The 25,740-nt window shown below is 43.2% G+C and overlaps 1 protein-coding gene across 37 annotated transcripts in view; it reads right to left on the minus strand.

Annotated features, from left to right (window-relative positions):
* Positions 1 to 25,740, minus strand: part of Kalrn (kalirin, RhoGEF kinase) — a 604,205-nt gene that overhangs the window by 299,653 nt on the left and 278,812 nt on the right. For all 37 annotated transcript variants that reach the window (XR_001781845.2, XR_001781844.2, XR_003951799.1 and 34 more), the window contains one exon: positions 25,393 to 25,515. Coding sequence is in view for 34 of the 37 variants with exons in the window: in XM_011245955.2 (XP_011244257.1) it covers positions 25,393 to 25,515 (123 nt within the window). In the remaining 3 variants the exon portion in view is untranslated. The remainder of the gene's footprint in view (positions 1 to 25,392; positions 25,516 to 25,740) is intronic.

A 25,740-nucleotide genomic window follows, 5' to 3' on the forward strand; every position in this document is an offset into this window, starting at 1 on the left:
ATAATTAAATTAGAAATTAATGACAAAAGTATCGGTGGGAAATCTCCACATTATTAAAAACTACATAGTATATTTTAAATATCCAGCACCGATTAACCCACAGGACACTGACCTTATGTTAGCGTTCTTTACCTACATAATCTCCAAGTTTGGGGATCAACAACAGAGATGTGTTATTAACTTCGTCTTTAAAGTGAGAAGTCTGAGGCTCAGAGAGTTAAGAGTCTCTTCTTTCTAGAATGTTACATAATGACAAAACACGCCAAGTCTTAACTGTAAACCTTCAAGTAATTGCGCAGAGCCTCATTCTTCAAATCACAAAATAAATTCTCTGTCCCTTCCTCCCTCACTGCTCTGTATATCCTTAGTCTGATGTCCTTGCTCTTGCACTGTGACACTCCAGCCTTGGTTCTTGTGGCTCTGAAACACACCTCCAGGGCTGCCTTCCACATTCCTCCTGCACAAAGGACTCCTGTCTTACCCATCTGTCTTGGGACCTGTCAATGCACTCCTAGACCCAGTACTCTCCCCGTTCAGTGCTCATTCAAACTGAAAATCCTACTGTGTGGCAGTAAGTCTCTGAAATGGATGTTCCCCTTCTGTTCAGGCTGCCCCAACCTCTAGAATGAATAGATGGAGAAAATTATTTGTAAGTGATATTTTCCAGCTCCATTTAATGCTAGAAATATGTCTTCCCTGCAAATGGGCGTTAGGTTACTGGGATAAGTTTAAAATGATTTGCTTGAGCATATAATATGTCTGAAACATAGTATCAACACAGTATATGCTCTTCAATCAGTGAGGGCAAGAGAGGGAGATGTTTCTCAGTGTCTAATGTGGGGCACCAGGCAGCTCTCCGTCTGACTCTTGTGGGGAAGTTATGGGGACAGACATGACAATGGAAGAATGGTCTACAGTGGAAGTCACAGGAGAGGGGGGAACCATTTCTGAGTACCAGTGATGAACTCACCAACCACCTCACATTGCTGGAAGGACATCCTCCTACAGCTCTAAAGAATGGGGCAAGCAAACAATAGCCGGCCCCACGAAGGCCGCTTCTATGTCCAAATAAGGCGTGTCTAATGAGGAGCCCTAGCCAGATGCTCCTTGAGTTGGACCCTGTCCATACAAATCTTCAGTTATAATTGGGATCGATACCAAAAATAACTGTAGTAGATGCCAACACTTCCCAGAACAAATAGTTTGGGCAATGTGATCTTCTCTGGGAACCTGAACGCCGGCTTTATCACTTGTACATATGTAATCATCACCCTGTCTGTTCCCATATCTATCTCGACTTGCTAGAAAGTGTTTTCCTCTTCATATCTAAAATGCTTCAGCACCTTTTCTATAAATAGTTCATTTTTAAAACTTTGAATTTCTTAGGATTTTATTTTCTTAAAATAAAACACTCTTAGTCTGTTTTTATCTGCTACAACAGAGTATCTGGTAAGCTTATAATGAACAGAAATTCATTGGCTTACAGTTGCTGTGTCATTGGTAGACAGAGGTATAAGAGCCAATAATGGACCAGGTTTGTTCTTTCATAAAGGTGCAAACCCCACCTAGGGTGATAGAACCCTTAGACGCAAGTCACCTCTTAAGTGTCCCATCTCTTAATATTGTTCCAATAGAAATTAGACTTCAACATGAATTTTGAAGAGGAACAAACATTCACACAATATCACTAACTTGTTTAACAATGAGCCTAGGGGCCAGTGAGATGCTCAACTAGTAAAGGCACTGCTGCCAAGCCTGAAGATCCAAGTTTGATTCCCGGAACCCACACGGTGGAAGGATAGAACTGACTCCACAAATTGCCCTCTGATCTCCACACACGTGCCACTTGTGTGTGTGTGTGTGTGTGTGTAATGCATCAGTGTAAAAATATGAATGAAACTAGACCTAGAAACTCTCAATAGAGCAGCTGCCATGCTTTGCTAGGGTACCCCCCCTTTCATTGATTCTTTTTCCCTTTCTGACCACTAATAGCCCTCTCTGCTTACACACTGGACTTCAAAGGCACTCCTGTGCATTTTATCTTATCATGGGCTGGAACTGAATGCCTAGGCAATCTCAGTAAAGGGAGAAAAGGAAATAATGAGAACTAGCTATCAGGCGAGCAATCCATTAGTACAGTAACAACAGTTAAACTGTGCTGTTCAAATAAAAGGCCTGGCCAATCCTAAGGGCTGTTGCTATGAGTCACAAGGTACGAGTAGACAGGAAGTACCAGGGTCAGCCCTTGGGGAAGTCCAGTTAAGATTCCAGAAAACATGGCAGCCCTCATGGAACTGACATATGACAAAACAAAGACTTTTGCCCATTTCTCTGTAAAGGGACAGAGAAGACCAATGGAGGACAGATACAGTGCTGGAAGACAAGGCTGGGAGAGCCCAGGTTAGTATTGAGATCTGAAAAATAAGAAATATAGTATAGAATATGGAAGGACTAGGAGCCAGAAGCTGACCCAGAGGTGCTGCATGGAACAAACAGAAGGGAACAGCAGGGCTCAGAATGCAGGAGTATTGTCACGACATAAAGACAAAAAGCTCTAGAGATCACACACAAAAAAAAATCTCACCATCCTGCAACTGGACAACACAGTCTCTGCTCCTCCGATCAGCCCCACCCCACCACACCTTGATTCTACTCAAATCAGCAAAATATAACGAGTGGGAGTATGCAGCCTCTTCATGAGAATATGAACAAAAATAGTAGAAAGTTGAGGAAGGTAGATTTAAGAGCCCAGATGTAGATACAGAGCGCCAGTGGTTCCGGTCCTGTGCAAATTCATTCTCCTGTGGAATTCTAGAAGCCAGGGAAGCAAGCAGGTGGTATGACAGCAGCCTCGTGGCTCAGAATGAGGCCACCTGCTATGGGGTTTGGCAATCAGAAAGATTTGGGGGGGTGTGCACCCAAAGAAATGTTCTCTCTAGAAAGATGGGACTTCCAAGTGTTGCCGTTTCTCCTGTTTTCCATGTTCTAAGTTTGGCTGCCTGTGGGAGGCAGTGGGGGTGACAGGGAGAAGGCCGGGCTTTGGAGAGACAAAATAGCTTCAAAGTTGCTGAAAACTTTGGGACTTGTAGATTTATTTTTCTCTTCTGCTCCATTGCTAAAGAGTCAGAGAGGATAAGACTGCCTGGCCCAAGCATCGACGGGGTCAGGGGATGAAACGATAGAAGGACACAGAGGTTGTGATATGCATTCCTCCACTGCTGGCACATGTTCCGAATCCTTCTCATTATCAGGGTCACAAACATCCTTACAGGTTGGGGTGGTCACATCTTAGAGGTTGGCTGTTATAGCGGGTTGGCCTAAGGTTTGTATTTTAATGTTAATTTGGGTGCCCCCAAACTGCTTGCCCCAAAGACACAGAGTCTGCATGAAAGACACCGAGGGACCTGGTCCCCGGTTAATTCTAATTGGTAAAGATGTCAACAGCCAATAGCTAAGGAGAAGAGACATAGGCAGGGTTTAGGTTTTCCAGGCTTGGGACCATGAGAAAAAAAAAAAAAAAAGGAGGAGAAACAGAGAGGAGCCATAGAAGAGAAAGAGCTCACAGGAGAGGAGAAAGGAGAGCCACCATGGGCTAGGGGCAAAGAAAACATGGCCCAGAGAACTGCCTGATTAGAGCTGAGAGCTGCTCAGATGGAGCATAATAAATCCTGACTGATGGCTTGAGGTTATCTATAGGAAGGTAGATTCTAACAGCATGGAGGGTAGGCAATTGCCCAGCGATTGTGCTGCCTAAGGCATATTTAAAATGATAAAGACTGTGACTTTTATCCAAGAACATAAATGGTTTAAGGTAAGAAGAAACCCTGTGCCTGAACTTTTTAAAAATATTTTTTAACTTTAGACTGTGGCTCGCAGCCTCTGCAATGAGGTCACTGACCCTCTTGTTGACAGTGTTCCTGTCTACCCTCTCCTCTACCTTTCCTGGCTCTGAACCCTTCCCTTTCCACCTGTCTCGGTCCATTCACATTGCATTGGCAAATACATTAGAGCACATGGCTTTTAAAGAGCAGAAATCTCCAGGCATCAGTTGGGGGAAGAGGTGGGGCATCTGAGATCAAGATGCTGGCAGACTTAGTGTCTGGTGAGGACTCCACTGAGGGTTTATAAACAGTTCCTTATCACTGTGTCCTGGTATGGTAGAGAAGGTCTTCAGGGCAGTACTACCATTCACTTGATAGCCTCTCAAAGGCCTTGCTCCTAACACTATAATTTTGGGGATTAGGCAGGAATGTGGAAGAGATATAACACTCAGGTTATAGCATCACCCCTATCTTAGCTATCCTCACCTGGGGTGATGCACAGATGATAAGGACCGCTTTCTCAATAGCACCCCTGACTCATGTCTTGGGCCTGACTGCACATTCCTTAAGGGGCAATTCCAGGTTAAGGTCTGTCCTTACCGGTTGAAGATCTGATGAAGTTCTCTCAGTACCTGACAGTATAACTTTATTTAAAACAATGTTGTTACAGATGTAGCCAGTTAAGATATTGAATAAGAATAGAATAGCCCATAATATAGTATGACTGCTTTTAAATCAAAAGGCATCATGTGGAGAAATAGATACTCACCATGTGGTATGACGGGCAAGACTGGAGTGATGTAGCTATAAGCCACGGAACACTACTACTATGTAGTGCACTACAAGAAGTTAGGGAGACAGCTCAGAACAGATTCTCTAGACAGCTCTCAAGAAGAACTCAGTGCAGTGGATATTCTGATCTCAGACTTCTTATCCTCTAAAACCATGAGGAAATGTATGTCTGTTGTTTTAATCTCTCCAGACTACATCACATCGCTAGAGCAGCCCTAGGAAGCAAAACCCAGAACTGTTCTGCACATAGCCTGCAGAATAATGCAGGGCATGGCCTCTTATTTCTTCCACCATTTTATCATCCTGTCCTGTCCCACAGGACGCCCTCAGCAATCTCTTCCCCAGACACGACAACCAATTATATTTCCAGATGCAGACAAATGTCTCAGAGAAGGAGGACAAAACTGCCTTCTAGTTGAAAACCACAAGACTGCAAGACCATAGAGGAAGTCTCATTGAAGGAACAATTCAACTTTCAGCCTAGAGTGTTTCTTTGCTACTGTTTGGGATGGCCAGAGCCTGAAGAAACCATCCAATACTGTAGTTCTTACGGGATAAGGATGAGAGAATAGTAAAGGGCTGACAGGGAATAGAGGAGGGAATTTGGAGCCTGCTTCCAAGATACTTAAGTCAAGATGGGTTAATTCCAGTCATTTATCCAGGATAATACCGGTTGGTTAATGGTAGGGCTCAAAGCTTGTGCTAGAATTCAAGGATGACCTGACACAGTGATATACACCTATAATCCCACTGCTCAGGAGCTAAGGCAGCTTGGGCTCTGGAATAAGATTCTCTCTAAATTGAAACTGTGATGGGGATTTATTTCAGTTGACAGAGTGCTTGTCTAGCACACACAAAGGCCAGAGTTCAGTCCTCAGCAGCCCATAACAATAAGTGTGATGGCACACACCCCTAGTCCTAGTGCTTTGGGATACAGAGGCAGAAAGATTAGCAGTTCAAAGCCATCTTCAGCTACACAGTAACTGGCTTATAAAATCACAACTTGTATTTTTCAGAGGGATATGTGTGTGTATGTGTTTGTGTATGTGTGTGGTGTTTGCAGAGTGCCTAAGAAGGCCAGAGAAGTCACTGTTGCCCTGGAGTTGGAGTTACAGGTGGTTATGAGCCACCAAACCTGGGTGCTAAGAACCAAATGTGGGTCCTTAGGAGCAGCTCTTAGCATCTGAGCCATCTTTCCATCCCCAGACTACAAGTTATTGATAGCCAAAATGTTTATTAATGAGAACAGTTTATCCCATCCTCTAAGCACAGAAGCCATCATGGAATAGAGGATGGAAAAGACAGAGGCCAGAGAGGACATGAACAACCCAGTGTCTTCTGGACACAGCAGGACTGCAGTACTCATGAACTCACAGTAGATGTGGCTGTTGACACAGGAACAAGTCAGATCAGCATGGTGAGGTGGGAGTCACCTACCTCAAGCTGAGGATCTATTGGCTCCTGGGGGGGAAGGGTGTGAATCAGTTTTCTTTAAGGGTGTGGCCCCTGGTTGGTTGCCAACATTCCAGTGGCTGGCCCCACACCCATGAGTAAATAAGTAACATAAACTGTACTCTGTTATAGAAGCAGAACAAAAAGGTGGACTTGAGTTGGGAGGTAGCAGGGAAGGGAGGGGTTAAGAAGAGTGGAGGGTGAGTATAATCTAAACACATGCTATGCATTTATAAAATCCTCAAAGGGCTAATACAAATTGATTTTTAAAAAGAATAGTTCACTATATTGTGCCACATCCTCACATTAGAGGATTATGCAGTCACCCTAGCTGTGTATTTCAAGAACATTTAAGGAACTGAGAAAGAGAAGAAACCTGGACAGAGCCAGTCATACGTCTTTCTTCTCTATTCAAAAACTACTACTGATAATGGCTCTCAGTTTGGGATCAACGTGTAAGTAGTATACATGGTAGATTATGCTCAGAGGGAGAAAAACTCAGGGAAGGAAAAGACCCTGAGGAAGTTCTTGTAGTAGCCCATGGTAGGTGTTAACTAGGACTTCACCACCGATCCCCAGGCAGAGCACTCTTGGCATTCTGCTGGGTACTGTTTGTGGGTCAGCATTCACAGTGGTTATCTTTGAGTAAGATTAGCAATGGATTCTCCTTTCTACTGCGTCTCTGCTTTCCACTTGTTCTCTGATGAACATGCAGCATCGGTTTTACTATTGGAAAAAAAACCACTTGTGATATAAAATTTACACGCAGTGCATTCTCTACCACTCAATCTAAAAGCAAACAGATTATATTCACATGCTTGCCATGGTTGCCTGGGGAAGGTGGGATGAGGACCTGTGACAAGATCAGTAGCTTTTAAATTCATGTATCATTGCAATGCTCTACAACTAAAAGGGGTTTCTTCAAAATGAGAAAAACCACAAAATATGATAAGCTTCAAAAGATAAAGACAAGGATTCAATATATTTGCCAACCAAAAGATGATGATTTGAGTGCGCTTGGAAATGCAAATAAGTATCACTGTCAATGTACTTAGAGAGGGGTGTGTTTTGTCTGGCCAGCCAGAGTGAAATCGCCATACAGCCTGTAAATCTTGCTGCAGCTCCAATCACATATTTCCCCTTTCCCGGCTTGAACTTGATGACACTGCTCATCACAGGTTAGAAGAGGCGTGGCTCTGGTATGATATATACACGCAAAAGGAGATTGGATTAAAAGCAATTGCCTATGAAACCTTAGGAATTATTCTTCCTGGCAGAGTGCCAGCGGCATATATTCATGACCCTCAGGTGATCTCCCCAGCAGACAAGGGAGAGACTAGTCAAAGGAGAGCAGGTACCGGTGAAGAAGGTTCCCAGCCTAGTGACCTATCTGAAACAGGCTCTGAGTGTTGGTTGAAAGGCTTCCTCCTTGCTGTCAGACACCTATCAAAGTTTACCCCAGAGCTGACAGCAGGATGGGTGGCAAGCATGATGCTGGTCTGTTTGGTGGTGCTTCCAGAGATGGAGCCTGGCAAGCTGACATGGACAGAAATGCTTAAATCTCTGCAAATAAAAACTAGCAGAGCTAGGAGAACCAGCCCCACTCCTTCAGTTTTGCTGCTCTACCCTGGAACTGAGCTTTAGAAATACCCTCACTGAGGATACTTGTGAAAGACAACCTGTTTTCTGGTCAAGCTAGGTTCAAACCCCGGAGATCCAGCAGATAACTCTGCAAGGGATGGAAGGCCTGTTTGCCATGCTCCCAGACATAGGTTCCTGACACGAGGACCCAGCTCCATAATTCTGTGGCCATCAGTCATGTAGGCTGTCCAGACTCTACCCCCTGGCTAATGCCAGGTAAATTCCTCCCCACAGTTACCCAGCAACAGCAAGGTAGCCCAGCCCACTATAAAAGGGGCTGCTTGGCCCCTCCTCACTTTCTTGCTTCTCTTGCTTTCTCTCTAGCCCTCTTGCTTCCTCTCTCCCCCTCCCTTCTTCCCTTCTCTTCACGTGACCATGGCCACCCCCTGCCCTTTTACTCTTCTCTCTCTCTCTCTCTCTCTCTCTCTCTCTCTCTCTCTCTCTCTCTCTCTCTGCTTTTCTACAATAAAGCTCTAAAACCATGGACTGTCTCTGCTCATCAAGATCCACCATGCTAGAACAATGGAATAGACCTTTCCCTAAAGCGCCTCTTCTAATCCCCCACAGGAAGACCTCCCAGCATTTCCAGCCACCAGACCAGACCAAAGACTCTCGCCCTCATGGGAACCACCTAGTGCCTTCTCCCCTTGCCCCTTCTCCCTTCTTCTCCGGGGCTGACTGAGGCCCTCACTTCGTTCTCAGCTCTTCCGTGGTGTCTAGCAACGTCCTGCGATGCCCAAGAGCTAGAACCTGTTGTCCCTGGACTCCATGAGGCTCAGGGACCCTGACTGCTCCCTCTCCACCCCCTTGGACTGAGGTTCTCTGACCCACAGCCAGACGCCCACTCAGCAGTGTAGAGAGCATGTGGCAGCCCCCCCCCTCACTGAATCTGCCCATCCAAAGCCCCAGAGCTCTGGTGGGACTTGAGTCATCTCTCCTACCCCTTTTATTTCCCCACGACCAGCGCCCCATAGATACTGTTAAAAATTATCATTACCATGGGCCATCAGGCAGGTAAGGTATCAAGTCTGTTAGCCTTAGTTTGATCCCTGGGATGGAAGAAAGGAGTTAACTCTGGCAAGTTGTCCTCTGATCTCTACATGTATGCATAAGAGTGTGCATGGGCACATGTGCTCACGCAAAGACATATTAAATAAATAAAATATGATAGTTATTGAAAACATCATCATCACCTGAAACATGGCTATGGGAACGGGAGCTGCTTTAGAACCTCCAAGGACTGACATACATAGCCGCAGGAACTGGATTCAACTGGACTGAGAACTGCATTGCTGCATTGGAAGGAACCCTCACTGAAGAACAGCCTTAGCCTCTATGCTGGGCCTTGGCAGGCTCTCTACTCATCACAGAAATTAGTGTGTGGGCCTACAGCACCACGAAGAGAGGTATGCATACAATAGTCTGTATGTAAGGCACAGACTGTACATTAGAACTGTGTATTATTTTCCATCAGTAAAAATGAGAGTAGAAATTCACCAGGGTGAAGTCTTAGCTCTCTATAAAATTAAATTATGTAGAACAGTTCACTCTCTAAGGACATGAAAGGAATGAGGTATGACACGAAGTACAAATTGGTAATCTAACACCAGGGGCATGCTAGGTAAAGGAGCTACCAGGGCAAGCCAGGGAAGCCTGGGGGCACTTTTCAGTAGGAAATGTGCTTTGGGGCCAACTTTAAAGTCTAAAATATGAGGCCACAGGCAGTCATCTTTCAGCAGAGGACAAGCCCAACAGTCAGAGGAGCCTTGGTCACAGGTTAAGAGGAGACAAGGAGGGGTGGTCCAGCTAGGCTAGTGAAGGAACACTGGCTGCTGAGCTCTCTCTCCTGTCCTCAGACAACTATGGTTCAGGAGTCAGAGAGGCCAGATGAGGTGATCACTGTGGGTTCAGCACCCCCCACCTACAGTGTCCAAGACTGAAGGCAGGATGGGAAGGGAGCAGGGAGGGAGGAAGACAGAGGAAAGAGACCTGCTGCCCCCAGTACAAAGCACCATATTGTTTCCATTTGCAACTGCTTTGCCCCCAGAGTCTCCCTGACCCAACTTACAGAAACGTGAGAACAAAGAAGAGCCTTGCTCAACACATCATTAGCCTTAGCTTTAGAATGTGGATCGAATTCCAGCTAATCCAGTGAGCAAGCCTGGGAACCTGGCCCTCCACAGTGAAGTAGCCTAGGGCGTCAAGAGTTCAGTCAGACTGAGAGTCACATTCCCTCTCTTGGGAAACTCCCAGTTTGCTGCCATCTCATCAATCTCTTCTGTATCTTTAGTTCGTCTTTTGTGAATGTGTTCCAGACATGATCTCATCCAGTCACAATATCTCTTGAACAAGAATGATAACGATTAGCATTTGCTCTGTGCTCTAAGGAAACTGAAGCCATACTAAATATATTATCTTAATGCCTAGTTCAGATAAGATGGAATAGGCATTATTCCCATTTTGTAGATGCAGAAACTGAGGCCTGGCAAGGTTATGTCACTGGTAGGGTAGCTCTAGGCCTTCTACCCACATGCCCCAATCCCTGTACCCATCCCATTGACATTGACACTTATTCCCCATACAGGGAAGAAAGTAGGAAGGATCTGTAGTTGGCATTTGTGGACGGGGGTGGGGAGCATGGTACTAACGGATCCAATGGCTTTCATGGAAGAGACAAAACAAAGAAAAGTGGAACCTAGGACTCTGTCCTGTGTTCAAGTCACCTGGTGCCTCACTGGGTACCCTGAAGCCATGATAGGATATGATTTTTTAAAATAAATCCCAAACTGCGACTCTTTCTAACCTTATAAACGCAGAACTTTCACCAGAGTGATGGCGATTGCAGGTGGACCACATCCAAGGTATGAATGACAGTCTGATTAGGTTGAAAGACACCTAGATGATCAGAAGGCAGACTACCTGTGAGGATGTTTCCGGAGAGGATCACCTAAGGAGGGAAGAGGGCATCACTATCCCACAGCCTGTATCCAGGGATGCAACGAAAAGGGGTGAGAGAAAGCCCTTGAGTATAGAAGTGCTCTCTCTGTGCTTCTTGGCCGGCCATCTTTGCCCTGCTTCCCATGATGCTCTGCTTTCCAACACAGAAGCAGCAGAACTCAGAAACTGAAGGCTATAATAAACTTTCTCTATTTTATTCTGTCAGGAATTTTCTAACACTAACAAAAGGTCCAATACAAAGTCTATATCTAAATAACCCTTTCTTCCATAGCTATAACTTTTTAAGCAAATGAGAATGACCCACACACATAATTTTAGACAGAGTTCAAGCCTCAGGGAGAAGAGAGATGAAAATGGAGTGAGTCCATCACATGGCATTGAAATTCCCGTTTTAGACTTTCACACTGCCTCCTCCCTGGGTGATATTTTCAAATTCTAGGCATGTGATGGACTAAAGTCCACCAGAGCTATTTCAGTCTGAATTTGGCATTATTGAGTCTAAGATATAGTGTACAAAATAGCCTACAACGTGCAACACCATTGACTTATGTAATTAGAGCTGAGGTAACCAAAATTTTGTGTTGCGGGTCCCTAGACTACAGAAGGACAGCTGTCTATCAATTCCTACGTAAACCCCACAGGCCATGTGTTTGCCTAGCATTTGCTTTGTGTATGCCAAGGCAAACATAGGCACCGATGCAGATGAGGCTAGGGTGCCCCCTGCCACCCGCAGATGGCTTTAAAACTCAGATCCCTCTATCTAAACCTGGCTTCCAGGTGGAAGAGCTCCAGTTTGTTCTTGACAGAACTTGGCAGTGAGTTTTTATCCCTGTTGAAAATTATTCCTAACAAATGGTTCGTGAAAATGTCTCCAGTTGCTCCCTGGCAGAGAAAGAAGGCCTGGATCTGCCTGCTGGGTTGTTGTGCTTGGTGATGCAGTCTGGGGCTTGTGTAACACTGACAAGAACCATTTCACTAAGAGTTTTTGTACTGCTTTTCTGTTCTCACTGCCTGCTCTAGGTGCCCCATTCAAACACCGCCCCCCCCACCCCCCAATTCTCAAATGTCCTTACCCTTTAGCCCTGACCCTCTGATTTATTCCTTTCCCTGAGTGTCACACATAGGAAGTTCTTGAATCCTGGAGGTCTCAGGATTGTGGAAAACACTGTCCATCTGACTGAAACCACACATCAGATGGAAGATGCACGGAGGGAAGGGACAAAGGGAAGAGGTATGTCGCAGGATACCTGATCACATTGTGAACCCCATGATTGTGAACTGGGAAAACCTTGTTGTGGTGTGGCTCAGCCCTTAGCACACAAGCTTTAATCCAAGAGCTAAATAAAGTCAACCCTAGGTCAAGTGGTGGAGCAAGCAACCAGGGAGTGAACAGAAGTAAACAGAAAGGAGGAACATTAGTTGGAAGGTGTTTAAGGCAGTGGAGGAGAAAGAACTTTTCCTTTCTGGGGCATCAGTGGGGTAGGGGTAGGGGTAGGGGTAGGAGTAGGGTTAGGGGTAGGGGTAGGGGTAGGGGTAGGGGTAGGGATAGGGTTAGGATTAGGGGTAGGGCTAGGGCTAGGGCTAGGGATAGGGATAGGGATAGGGATAGGGATAGGGGTAGGGAGGTCAGCTGGGTGCTCTTTTGACTTAGCGAGTTTTCATCCCAGCATCTGCTCCTCAGTTTTCGTTGGTAAAATTGAATGGCTGGGCTTTTTGTTTATAAAATAACAGAGGTAGAAAGAAATCGATAAAGAGAAGGAGGAAGAAGAGGAGGAGGAAGACACTGACTAGGAGGAAGGAAGGGACTGCTTACAAACCCTCCCCATCTCCACTGCAGTCCCCACCCTAGGCAGATTTACAAGCTGAGAGTCTTTGCAGACCTCTGACGTGCATACCTGCAGTGAGGAACATGGAAGGGCTTGGGAGAAAATTGTCACTCTCTGCTGTTTTCTCTTGGCAAAGGATTTGTTGTTATTTATGTTTGCTTTCTTGAAGTAGGGTCTCATGTAGCCCAGGCTGCCCCCAACTTAATATATAGCAGAGGATAGCCTTGAGCTCCTGATCCTCCTGCCTCCACCCTCAGGTACTGAGATCACAGGTATGCATCACTATGTCTGGCTTGGCAGAAAAGATTCTTCGTGATTGGCTCAAAACAGGTTCTCAGTTTCCAAAGCTTAATTTGCTTTTCTTTATAACCTAACAATTATAACTGGATTTAGTAACTTTAAGTTACTAGAAGCTGGAAAAGAATAAAAAAGTCTTTATATGAAAGATGTTGTCAATAAAGGGAGGGGGCTGGTGAGATGGCTCAGTGGTTGAGAGCATTGACTGCTCTTCCAGAGGTCCTGAGTTCAATTCCCAGCAACCACATGGTGGCTCACAAGCATCTGTAATGAGATCTGATGCCTCTTCTGGTGCATCTGAAGACAGCTACAGTGTATTCATATAAATAAAATAAATAAATCTTTAAGAAAAAACCAATGGGGAAAACCATGTATTCATTATCATGGCTATCTCATTAGAAAAGCTTAGCAGAAAATATACCCATACACAAAACTGAGAAATACTTGGGAGAATAAACAGCAAGTATTAGCAACTGTGAGACAGTTAGACAACTGAGTGGGTGGATTGTTTTTGTTCCTTTTTGCTTCTCTGAATTTTCTATATTGAAAATATGTAGCTTCGTAATTAAAAATAAAATATAAATAAAAATAACATAGAAACTTCCTTTAGAAAAACAGTCAAAAGAAGGCTTGAGTCAGCCTAGTTCTCTTGGTTTCCTCCAAATGGATGCGGGCTGGAAGTGTGGGTTGAGTCAGCTGCTGGGCCCAGATCCTGCTTTCTATACGAAGCCCAACTCCTCGGCTGGAAAAAAACAGGAACATACTAACACTGACTCTGTAAGCGCTGCTTCAAGGATCGGATGGGATTTTTCCTCATAAGAGTATGCTTCAGTCATGGGCAGTTCTCACTTATTCTTGCACGCTTGTCATTACCGAGCAGGTTTGAAGTCTCTTAAAGGGGGGTAACTGCCATGTGGGGTCTGTATGTATGTCCCCTTGCTGTGGGGTCTGTATAGATCTCCTTGTGTGCACATTTACCACTAGTTTCTTCTTAGCCTCAGCTTAGACAAACACTGGCTTCACCCATCCACTCCAGAGGCCTGTTCTGCTGACACAGAAACATAAGGAGCAAGAGGAAGTTGACCCTGTTTCTCTTCATCTGAGCAAGCTAAGCTGTGCTGGAATTAATCACTGGAAGCTGTCGGAAGGAACAGCTTACCTTCAGAATCAACATTGGTAGAGGAAGAAGTTCTCCAGGACAGCCTTCCCGAGACTTCCTTCCCAGTGTCTGCTGGTGCTCCTCAGAGCAGAACTAGTCCTCCTATACATGTCTCTTACTGGGCAAGGCAAATTCAATCACTGTGCTATGAAATCTAGCGGTCACACTTACTTGGCACCCCTTGAAGGATGGTCACACTGAGCAATCACTTCTTCTATAATGGGTAACCCTCTGACCACGATTGCCAGTATCTCTGGAGAGACGGTTCAGTGGTTAGGAGCATTGACTGATCTTCTAGAGATCTTGAGTTCAATTTCCAGCAACCACATGACCCACAACCATCTGTAATGGGATCCAATGCCCTCTTCTGTGTGTCTGAAGAGAGCTACAGTGTCCTCACATACATTCAATCAATCAATCAATAAACAAAGAAACAATGATTGCCAGGATCTGTTGCTGACCTTTCCTTGGCACTTGGCCATCTCAAAGGGCAGCTAACTCTTAAATCCAGTCAACAGAGTTAAGCAGACCATCTCATGAATTTATTTCATTATTTATTCATTGATTGTTCTTAGGGTTTAACATAAAGCTTAGAGCATAGCATGTAAGCAATCTTCCATTGAACCACACCCTGTCCTTCATTTCTTTTTCTTTTTAATTTTTTATATTGAGATAGAGTTTTATTGAGTAGTTCAGACTGGCCTTAAGCTTGTACTTTTCTTGCTTCATATTCACGAGTAGTAGATATTACAAGTATAAACCACTAGGCCTCCTCCCAAGCTATCTTGAGAGATGATAGCATAGCATTGTAATTTAGCCTAGAATTGACTAAGTCTAGATGTAGTCTAACACCAGTCGCAAGCCATGCCAGAGGGACCATGGAAGCCAGCATTTTCTAGTGTCTTCTATAAACCAAACTCTTCATGGAATACTCTTCATTTATTTTTATTCTTAAATAAATAAAATTTATTTTTATTTTTAAAACTCCTATCACTCTTTAGGATATCACTATCATTTCTGAGGGAAACACAGGGAAGCTCAGAAAAATTATGTGACTATAACAGGGTGCAAAATTCAAATGTAAAGTATGGAATGGAGGTACTGGGTCACACAGATAGACTATTTTGTGCTAAAACATAGAGATGAAGGCTCAGGGTCGACACTTTCCAATCCCATTATTAAACAGATTAAGCTCCAGCAGAGGTCAGAGCTGGCTGTCTCTGGGTTACAGGCTTCAGATGATCCTGAGGACAGACAGAGAAGGCTGGAAGACAGTCAGACAACCCTGTCACCTTGAGCTAACTCACCTCTTTACCTCAGATTTGTTTATCTGTACATTTACGTCAGAAATGTACAGTTGAGTTAGAATTAAAATAAAAATGGAGGAAGCTCTACAATCCAGTACTGAGGTAAGAACCCTCAGGCTAGTCTGCTCTGTGGATTCTGCCAGCCATCCTATCCACCTTGGCTCTCCAGAACCATATGCCAACATAGATAAAGATTATATCTGGCAAAACTATTAAGATAGAGAAAAACATTTTGTGATAAAAATAGACTTAAGGGCGATGGAAAGATGACTCAGCGGTTAAGAGCACTGGCTGTTCTAGAGGATCCAGGTTCAATTCCCAGCACCTGCGTAACAGCTCACACCTGTCTGCAATTCCAGTTCCAGGGGATTTGCATCCTCTCATAGACAAAACACCAATGCACATAAAAAACCAACCCAAACAGATTTAAGGAATTTACATTCACAAAGCCAGTTCTACAGAAGAGAAAGAATACTTTTGTCAGATTGAAGCCTCAAAGTCCTCACTGCACACCAGGCAAACAAAAGAGGGCACAAGGAATAAATAAATAATTCTAGAATAGTAAATCGAAAGGTACCTAAGAAAACAATATTACCAGGAATTACAACAAAATAACAGGAATTAATATATATTGTTCATCTATAACTGATTAATAAACATTGTTCAGCAATAATTCTCAATATTAATAGCCTTGATTCCTCAATAGAAAGATGCAGACTAAGATACTGGGTAAGAAAACAGGGCTTAGCCTCTTGCTGCCTCCAAGAATCATCTCACTGTCAATGACAGTAATCACCACAGGGTAAATGGGTGGAGAAAATGTATTCTAAGCAAATGGACTAAAACCAAGCAAGCATAATTATTCTAATATCCTATAAAATAGCGCTCAAGCCAAAGCTAATCAGAAAAGCCTGGAAAAGAGATTTCTTATTAATTAAAGGAAAGACCCATCCACAGGACATTATAATTCTAAATATTTACACACTAAGGACAGGGGCACTCAATTTCATAAAAGAAATACTACCTAATTTAATACCATAAACCGTCCCCCCCACAGTGTTAGTGCATGATTTCAATAGGCCACGTTCTCACAGAATGGCGTCCTCATAATACACATGGTTATCCAGACAAAAACCAAACATAGAAACTCTGGTGTTATATGCTATCAAAAATCAAATAGATCTAACAGAAATTTACAGAACCTTCCATATAAACATTAAAGAATACACTTTCTAATGGGCATAATGGCGTATACCTTTAATCCCAGGACTCAAGAGGAGAGGCAGGAGGACCTCAGGTCCATATTAGTCAGAGCTACCCAGTGCTTACGACCCAGTCTCAAACAAACAAGCAAAACATATAAACACACAACAGAAAAGTATGCTCTCTTCTTAGCTCATGGAACTTTCCTTAAGATCGACCATGTGCTAGAACACAAAGCAAGTCTCAACAAATATAGTATGTCAGAATTTAGAAGACACAATGAAGGCAGTCCCAAGAGGAAAAATTATAGCACTAAGTGTCTATAAAAACAACCCCCCAAAAAACCCTGGCATGATTTCATATTACTATCTTAATGTTGGACCTGAAGACATTGCAAAACAAGAAGAAACACGACCCAAAAAGAGTAGATGGGAAGAGATCATCAAAACCCAGGCTGAAAATAGTGAAACCAAACCAAAACAAAGCAGGAAACAAACCAAACAACACAAGGAATCAATGAAAGCAAAAGTCAGCTCTTTGACAATATTAACAAGATTGACAAACCATTAACCAAATTAGCCAAGATAGAGTCAGATAGGGACTCAGACGAACAAAATCAGGGAAGAAAAGGGAGACATTACAACCAAGATGCTGAGAAAATTCACAGAGCCAGAGTAATGAAAATCTCAACTGAGTGAGGACACACGTCCTTGGCTCGTGGCTTCAGAGGGTTTGGTCTGTGAGCTTGGGCAAAGCATCATGGTAGAGGGATGTGGTGGAGGACATTCACCTTGTAGTGGCCAGGAACTAGAGTAACAAAAACAGGAAGGACAAAACCAAGCCAAACCCAAACAGATTTAAGGAATTAGGAACAAGTGACCTCCTCTAGTGGCCTTCTTCCTCTAGCTAGGTCCCACCTCAAATAGTGCGACCAGCTCACCTAAGCTTAAATACATAAGCCTAATGGGAGACCTTTCATATTCAAATGATAACAACATTTTGTACTCAAAAATGAATGTATCCAATTATTTTAACTTCATGATCCTGGCAGCTTTCCAACACCTGCATTATGTTTTATCAATATCTTTTAAAAGTACAATTTTCATAAGTAGGCACATACACTTATATGTGATCTAAACAGTTAGAGTACAGAAAGAAACTTACTTCTGATGTAAAGATTCTATTTTAGTTTATATCTTTCAAAAGCATTTACCATGCTTCTGTCCTCCAAGAATAAAGTCTAAACTCATGTACCTAAAGGTCAAGTTTCTGGGGGTTGAGACTTCATAGAGCGTCTGAGCTTTCAAAGCAATACATAGTTATTTACTTTCTACTATGTAGAATCCTTTGCTCTTCACAACTTAACTGGCATATGTGTATGTGCACACACACATGTTCATATATGTATGTGTTAGAACCATATTACAAAATTTCCAGGAGAAGCTGGAAAATACCAAAGTTCCCTCCAGAACTACAACAGTACTTCCACTGTCTCCATCTGAGGGAGCAGTCTATGGCTTGTGTGGGCAGTCTATGGTTTGTGTGGGCAGTCCATGGCTTGTGTGTATGTATACCTTATATTTTCACATTATTTCTTCATATTTCTTACTACCCCCAGGCTATAGATTTTATTAAGACATGGAATGCATGGAACTCCCTGATATACCCTCAGGGATATAATCTTACTCTTAGAATTATTGTTATTATTTTTTAAACCAAGACTCTTCAGTTACTAGTTAAGAGACTGATTCATCAAGGCCACATGGAAATTTGATGCATTTGCCTTCCTGTGTCAAAAGCTTAAATGTGCTGCTTGTTGCATAAGGCATATGCTAGTTTATACAATTTGAAGGGGCTTTGTTTGGTGTTTGGTTATTTTGTTATTTTGTTTGTTTGTTTGTTTGTTTGTTTTTCTTTCTCTATACTACCTGTGTGGGGGCTGAGGCATTTCTGGTATTTTCTGGGATTATTTTCTCCTTCCACCTCAAATTCATTTAAACCCTTCTGGAAACACAGATCAGCAGGGTTCTCTTACAATTGGCTGCCTCTCCAATCTTCACAGGGAGTGCTTTACTCCTGTCCAGGAGTGCACCACGCTCACTCTGTAGACACAGCACAGAGACTTTCTAAAACACTTGTCACACAGACAGCCAGTTCTCTCAAAGCCTCCTCTCCTTGCCAGTCACTACATCTCATGGGAAGAGAGATAAAACCCCCGGTGCTCCAGAGCCTTTCCATTTGTCAAAGGCATTAGGAACACAACAGGAATGTGTTCCGAATGTGCAGGAAGTAGAACAGAGAAGGCTGGCCCACAGGTTTGATAACAATGCATGGTAAGCTTTTCATAGTATATCCAATGGAGGCTCCCACCTCAATTATTGACATGAAAGATAAACAAAAATGACCTTCAGAACTCTTGGCTGAGTGTTAACCCATACATAAAATATCTTTCCCCTAAGAGTGGTCATCACAAGTTCCTCTCTCCATTAGCTCAAGCTCATAACTTTTCCCTGGTGTCCACAGAGGAAACATCCTGAGTCCATCTTAAATGTCACACAAAATCCAAAGGGCAAGACAGCCCCTCTTCTCTTCACATCCTTCTACTCGCCAACTTCATGACATTAGTTTCTGAGCATTTTCTTGGCTTTCTTCTTCAGGAAAATTTTCATCTGCCTAAAAACCTTTCATCCTTGCAAAGGAGCCAGAGTGTGAAAGGGTATCTATTTAGGCTCTCCCTCCTCTGCCACCTGCTTTCATCTGCAGCTGCTATAAATGGTCAACATCTCAGGCTGAAGAGAAGATGTAACTGACTCCAAAGGTCCCTCCCTGTGCCACCCAGGCAGCCATGTTTACTTGATCACCAGATGAAGTAATGCTAGGCCTAGCTTTCACCCACAGTTCTCTTTGACAATTCCAAAGAGGTGAGTAATTTTTTTCCTCTCTTCAGAGTAAACTTTGAAGAGGGTTAAAATATGCTTGTTATGTTTTCATTAGAATATAGGAACTGTATGTCTCAATGCTTAACACCGAGACTTGATGGTGCGCACATATTAATGAAACTGGTTGTCAGCTTCCTTTCTTTTTGTTTGTTTGTTTGTTTACAAATTTTTTATTAGATATTTTCTTTATTTACATTTCAAATGCTATCCCAAAAGTTCCCTATATCCTCCCCCGCCAGTCCTGCTCCCCTACCCACCCACTCCCATTTCTTGGCCCTGGCGTTCCCCTGTACTGGGGCATATAAAGTTTGCAATACCAAGGGGCCTCTCTTCCCAATGATGGCCGACTAGGCCATCTTCTGCTACATATGCAGCTAGAGACAAGAGCTCTGAGGTTACTGGTTAGTTCATATTGTTGTTCCACCTATAGGTTTGCAGACCCCTTCAGTTCCTTGGGTGCTTTCTCTAGCTTCTTCATTGGGTGCCCTGTGTTCCATCCTATAGATGACTGTGATCATCCACTTCTGTATTTGCCAGGCACTGGCATAGCCTTATAGGAAACAGCTATATCAGGATCCCTTCAGCAAAATCTTGCTGGCATATGCAATAGTGTCTGGGTTTGGTGGCTAATTATGGGATGAATCTCCAGGTGGGGTAGTCTCTGGATAGTCCATCCTTTTGTCTTAGCTCCAAACTTTGTCTCTGTAACTCCTTTCATGGGTATTTTGAGGGCACAGTCTTATAATCTCCATGCACAACCCTGGCTTATTTGCCTTTAGTAATGCAAGTTTACTGATGACACCTTTGACTATCTGGTCATTATAGACATGCTGACCCACTAGAGTCCTTCCATTTCCATACACTTTATTTCATCCCAAATGAAAAAATGGATTTTTAAATGTACTCCGTTCATGTTTGAGATTAAAAAAATACAGAGTATCATATAGTAAAACCAGTAAATGGAGATTTATTGACTGAATTGCTTCATTGTGTAATTTTTTTAAGTTGTCCATTCTTTCCAAAATACTACACCAATGCTACGTAACTGTGCTTAGCTGCTCAAGTGTGATTTGGTATATTGAGACTTTTGGTAACATCTATTCAAATGTAAATGCTTCTAACTTGGGGCTATCTAAGCTTATAGAAAATCTGGTCTTTTACATAATGAGACCATAAAGCAGACCACTCACAGGGAAGTGCAGTTGCCCTCTAAAGCTGTGGGCATTTGAGCACTTGCCTACCACAAGGCAGTATGTCAGAACAATACAGCAGAGCTATATACTCCAGTCTGTTATGTGGCAAGACGCAGGCACATCTTTCCCCTCACAATCATGCTGCTAAGGGAAACAGCTCACCTTATATTTGTTTGCCATCCCAATGACAATATGCCTCAAGAATATAAATGTCTCTTAAACCTGCTTTATGCTAGGCTGGGCCATTTGGTGAGTAAACAGATAACTCAGGTTGAGGTTTTGTGAGTTTTTAGCAGGATCAGGGAGTATTCCCACCAGAGTCAGGGTATCACGTACTGCATAAGAGCAAAGGAGTACGCAGAGTCTATGGACACAGATTCCCTGGGCTTACCCTGCCTAGGCCCTCACTAGTTGCACATTGAGTATCTCCTGTCCCCATCCCTCTCGCAAGCCCTAGGGACTGCTGCATTTCCTGTGGCTTAGCCGCTAGGCAGCTTATTCAAACACTGCCATCTGCAGGACGAGCTGAAGGCTCTTACAACCTTTAATTCCAAATAAGTTGAATATCTTTAAGATGTATTCAAGAGTTATTAGGCACGAAAGTTGGACATTCAATGCTCAATATTGGATCACCACATTGGTTCTTCATATTGTTTACAGCGGGCAGAACAGTTGCCTTAACCGTCTTTACCTCAGAGTGACCAATCACAGATACCTCCACCATCCCAGATTGAAGATGCATTTGTTCAGGGGTTTTCCAGCCCTTCAACCTCTCTTCAGTGTTAGTCATTTCCTTCGCTTAAGTGCTTGCTCTTCCCCTCAGAAAACCAAACTTCTGGGGACCACAACAGATGTAGTAAAACAACTAAAGAAAAACCCCAAACTCCTGGATACAGAGAATGAATGCTAAGGCTTGCCTCTCACGTCAGAGCCTCTTAAAAAGGTGAGGTTAAATAATGAGGGACTCTCTAGGACACTGCTTATAGGTGACCCGTGGTTTGCCAGTCTACAACATATGTGACTCCCTTCTTTACCATCCTTACCACAGCAACACCGAACAACATGGAGCGAGGGCTGAAGCTTTCTGTCATGGCTCTCTATCATTATCCAAGAATTTTTCTGTGTTGATACACATGTATAATCCCAGCACTCAGGAGACTTAAACAGAGGACAAGTTTGAGGCTAGCCTGGACTGCTAGAAAGTTCCATACCAGTCTTGGTTACATAAGAGAGATTCTATATTTTAAAAAAGAAATTTACACTTTTTGATACTTCCTTCCAATAGTCCTCACCCAACTCAGGCCAGAAGCAAAAGCCAAAGACTAAATTTCTCCTGCTGGGATTGCTCTGTGCACATCTCCTAGTAATCATGTTCCATCGAGCAAAGTCTGTCTCAGGCAGGTAGCCACTGACAGTGCATTTGCTCTTCTTGTTGTCTGATTTTCTTACATAAACTGTCAATTAAAGAAGGCTAAGCAGCCTAGATAGTTCAGAGTGGGGGATAGGACAAAGAAAGAGGTTTGGTTGATGTTTAGACTACAACGTCCACCTTTACTGGCTTGTTCACAAGGCCTCATGACACTTGCTTAGGTAGTTTCCTTTTGTCCCCCTTGTTCTTTATAGAGGACATGCTCCTGAGACATTTGGAAGTTAGAACTATCTTCTGTTTTTTTTTAATAGTCTAACCAAAAGGCTCATGTACAGAAATATGAATTATTTCAGAGAAAAACTACAACAGCTGCCCAACAGGATGGTACTGTTGCACCCTCCCCCTCCCCATTCTTTGTTTTGTCATGCATACTGTGTATGCCAATGGACACTGAGAAATGAATTTTATATCCAACTCCCATATACAATAAAGATGGAACAAGGATACGAAGCTATATCTGGAGCTTGATATACCTGGATAATTTCAGCAGAGCTCCTGAGAAGCAAGAGGATGTGGCCACATTAAAGAGCTTTCTGAGTCTCCATGTTGTCTTCTATAAAACAAAGCTGACTACCTATCTAGAGCTCAAAACATTCTTTAGTATGAATTTATTCTAGTGGACTCTGCTGATACATAGAATGCATTGTTTCACATGTAAGGAACATCAGGCATTGCTGGAGGAGTCAGGAGAAGTGCAGTTGTGGTAGACACTGACTTACTCGAATGTAACAACACACAAAAGCCAACAGTCCCCCTTGTGGCCTACAAACCAAGACTGCAAATGCCTTTGAGTCCACAGCCTACTGTAGACAATGAGAAGACATCAAGGAAAGCTGAGCTGGGTCGTGGCTGAGGGTAGCTTTAATGACATGCTCCCAGAAAAATGAGGGTCTGGACTACAAGATAGCCCAAAGAACGGGGAGAGTAAAGCTATGGGATGGCTCTGCTCTGAGAGACCACTCCAGGTATAACAGCTCCACTCTTTGTAGAGCAGTAGTTTTCAAACTGTCGGTCATGACCCTCTGGGGAGTTGCATATCAGATATCTTACCTATCAGATATTTATATTATGACTCATAACCGTAGCAAGATTACATGTATGGAGTGGCAATGAAATAATTTTGTGGTTGGGGGTCACCACAATGTGAGGAACTGTACTAAAGGTTTGCAGCATTAGGAAGGTTGAAAGCCACTGCTGTAGATGAATGTACATGGTCTCTTCCACCCTTGTGTCCTAATAGACTGGATACCAAGAACATCCAGTAGCTAAGATATTTTAATCGGGGCTGTATCCTGTTTATCAGAGCCCTTACAGAACCCATGTCCACACAATGTTGATCAAGAGCAGTTTGTCCTACAGATCATATTCATATGACTAGGAAGATTTAAAAAAATGTGTTAAGCCATGGTGAGAGTGGCTCAGGAGCCCTCATCTCTTGCAGCTCATGGTTTCTGTAGAAGGGAGTCAAGTGTTTCTTAAAGGTGTGGCCTGGTAGGTAGAGGATGGTCCAGTGGATGTCCCTATACCCATGTAGACATGTGCAGTACATTGGACTCAGTAAGTTTTATTTTCATTTTTTAACAAAAGACACAAAGTCGAGAGTCAATAGAGGGTAGAGAGCGGATCTGGGAGAAGTAGGGGGTGAATATAACCAAACTACACTGTATGGACAAAATTCTCAAAGGACCAAAATATTATATTTAAAAACATGATAAAATAATATAACATAAAACCATTTTCTCAATTGTAAGTGTAAGTTCTATGCCACTGTCATAACTACAATTCATAGGAACTCACTCTGCAAACTCAAAACTTTGTGACACAGTAATGTCCCTCTTTCCTATTCCCTGACAACCACCTTTCTCTTCTGTCTCTATGAACTTGGCTACATCAGGCTCTCTAGGTAAGAGTGGAACCATCTGAAATGTGTCCTACTATGACTGGTCTACTTTCCTTAGCATAAGACTTCAAGGTTCATCAACACTCTATCATGTACTAGCATTTCCTCCCCTTTTAAAGTTGAATGATAATTTATTATATGTATATATCACATTTGCTCATTTGTCCATCCTCTGATGAATGTGACATGTGTGCTGCTCCCACCTTTGAGCTATGGGAATAGCGCTTTGGGAAATATGAGGTACAGGTACCCTTATTTCACTCCTCTTGGGAGTATCTTGGTGTAAGGATACTTGAAATTTTTCGAGGAATTGGCATAGTTTTCCACAGTGGTGCATGGTTTTATATCCCTGTCACCATGCCTAGGTTGTCATGTGTGGCTTTTCCCACCACTCACATTGCCTGAGTTCAGATAAGTTTGAACAGGGCTTTCTGTCTCTTGTATGACCATGGTCATTTCTGTCCCCCTCCCCCCAATTTGGAAGGTCTCCTAGAGACACAGTGATGCTCCATCGCTCCTCTGTCTGCATCTGGTTCTTGGTGGGTCCTCTTTTTTAATCTACAGGGCACTGCTTGCCTTCCAAGATAAAGGATCAGGCTCTGCACAATGCTCAGGGCAGCATCTACATTGAAGGCTGTCTGCAGGTGGAATCACAGCAAGCGCTGGATAAAGTTATGATGTGAAAAGATATAGCCTTGTTATCCTCACACTTTAACACACAGACTCCTAATGCCCATTTGTACATCCTTCCTAACCCTATTCTTAAAGAGTTTTATTTTCCACTGCAACTACAAACAAACAAACAAATGAACAAACCAAAACAGCTGTGCAGCGATACTTCATCTTCAAGATGAAGGTTTTCAGGATCTACTTGGAAAATATCCCAATAGACAAGTATTACAGTGTAAGGTTCTAGAGATTAATAACCAGCAACTCAAACTATATTGTTGCCCAAATTAGAGAACAGTGCTCTTTTTTAATGTGTGTGCTCAGCTAAATATTGAGTAGAATGAATATTGAGTACATTTTAAATTAAAGATGGCAGTGATTCTAAGAACATTCTCCGGGCATATCCACCCTGTAGGTACATGGCTGACAATCAGGCGCCATCTCTTCCTTCAGGTCTTGGATGGTGCACAGCTTTGCAAGCAGGGCTGGGGTAGTTTTTAGCTCCCACTTATCAGCAATGATAGTGAAAAGCAGAAACCTTGGGCTGATGATGGATCTAAGGACATTAACCTCCTGCCAGCACCACCTTGTGGACAAGACAGTTTTTAGACCATAGTGGTAGGAACATTCTCTAAGACCTTGAGCTAGGCTGTCTACACAGTGTCACCCAAGGGAAGACATGGCCTCTTTATATTAGGCCAGAAAGACAGACCAGCAGATATTAACTATCAACCCAATATGTTTGCATCCAACATCAAAGCCTTACTTGACTACACACACACACACACACACACAGAGTATCTTACCTGTGCCACTTCTTCAAAGTCATCATGCCTCTTCTGTAGTGCACGTGCTCGATGCAAGGACTTGCCAACCCCAGTGTGTTTGCTGAGAAAGGCCTCGCCATGGTTTTCAATCCAGTCCAGCACCTGGCCAGAGAAGGAAGGCAGAAGCGATGACTTCTCAGGAGGAGGAAAGTCATGTGGCACCATGTACAACTGCTCGAATCCTACTTACTATCCCCCATGCCCATGAGATCAGTAGTTCAGATAGAAATGCTTAATCCACCGTGAACACAAGTCATTGGCAATGGGATAGTTCTACCCTTAACTAAACCCAACGCAGTCCAGCTTCCCATTACCTTTTTTTTTTTT

The sequence above is a fragment of the Mus musculus genome, chromosome 16, assembly GCF_000001635.26.
Source record: "Mus musculus strain C57BL/6J chromosome 16, GRCm38.p6 C57BL/6J".
NCBI lineage: Eukaryota > Metazoa > Chordata > Mammalia > Rodentia > Muridae > Mus > Mus musculus.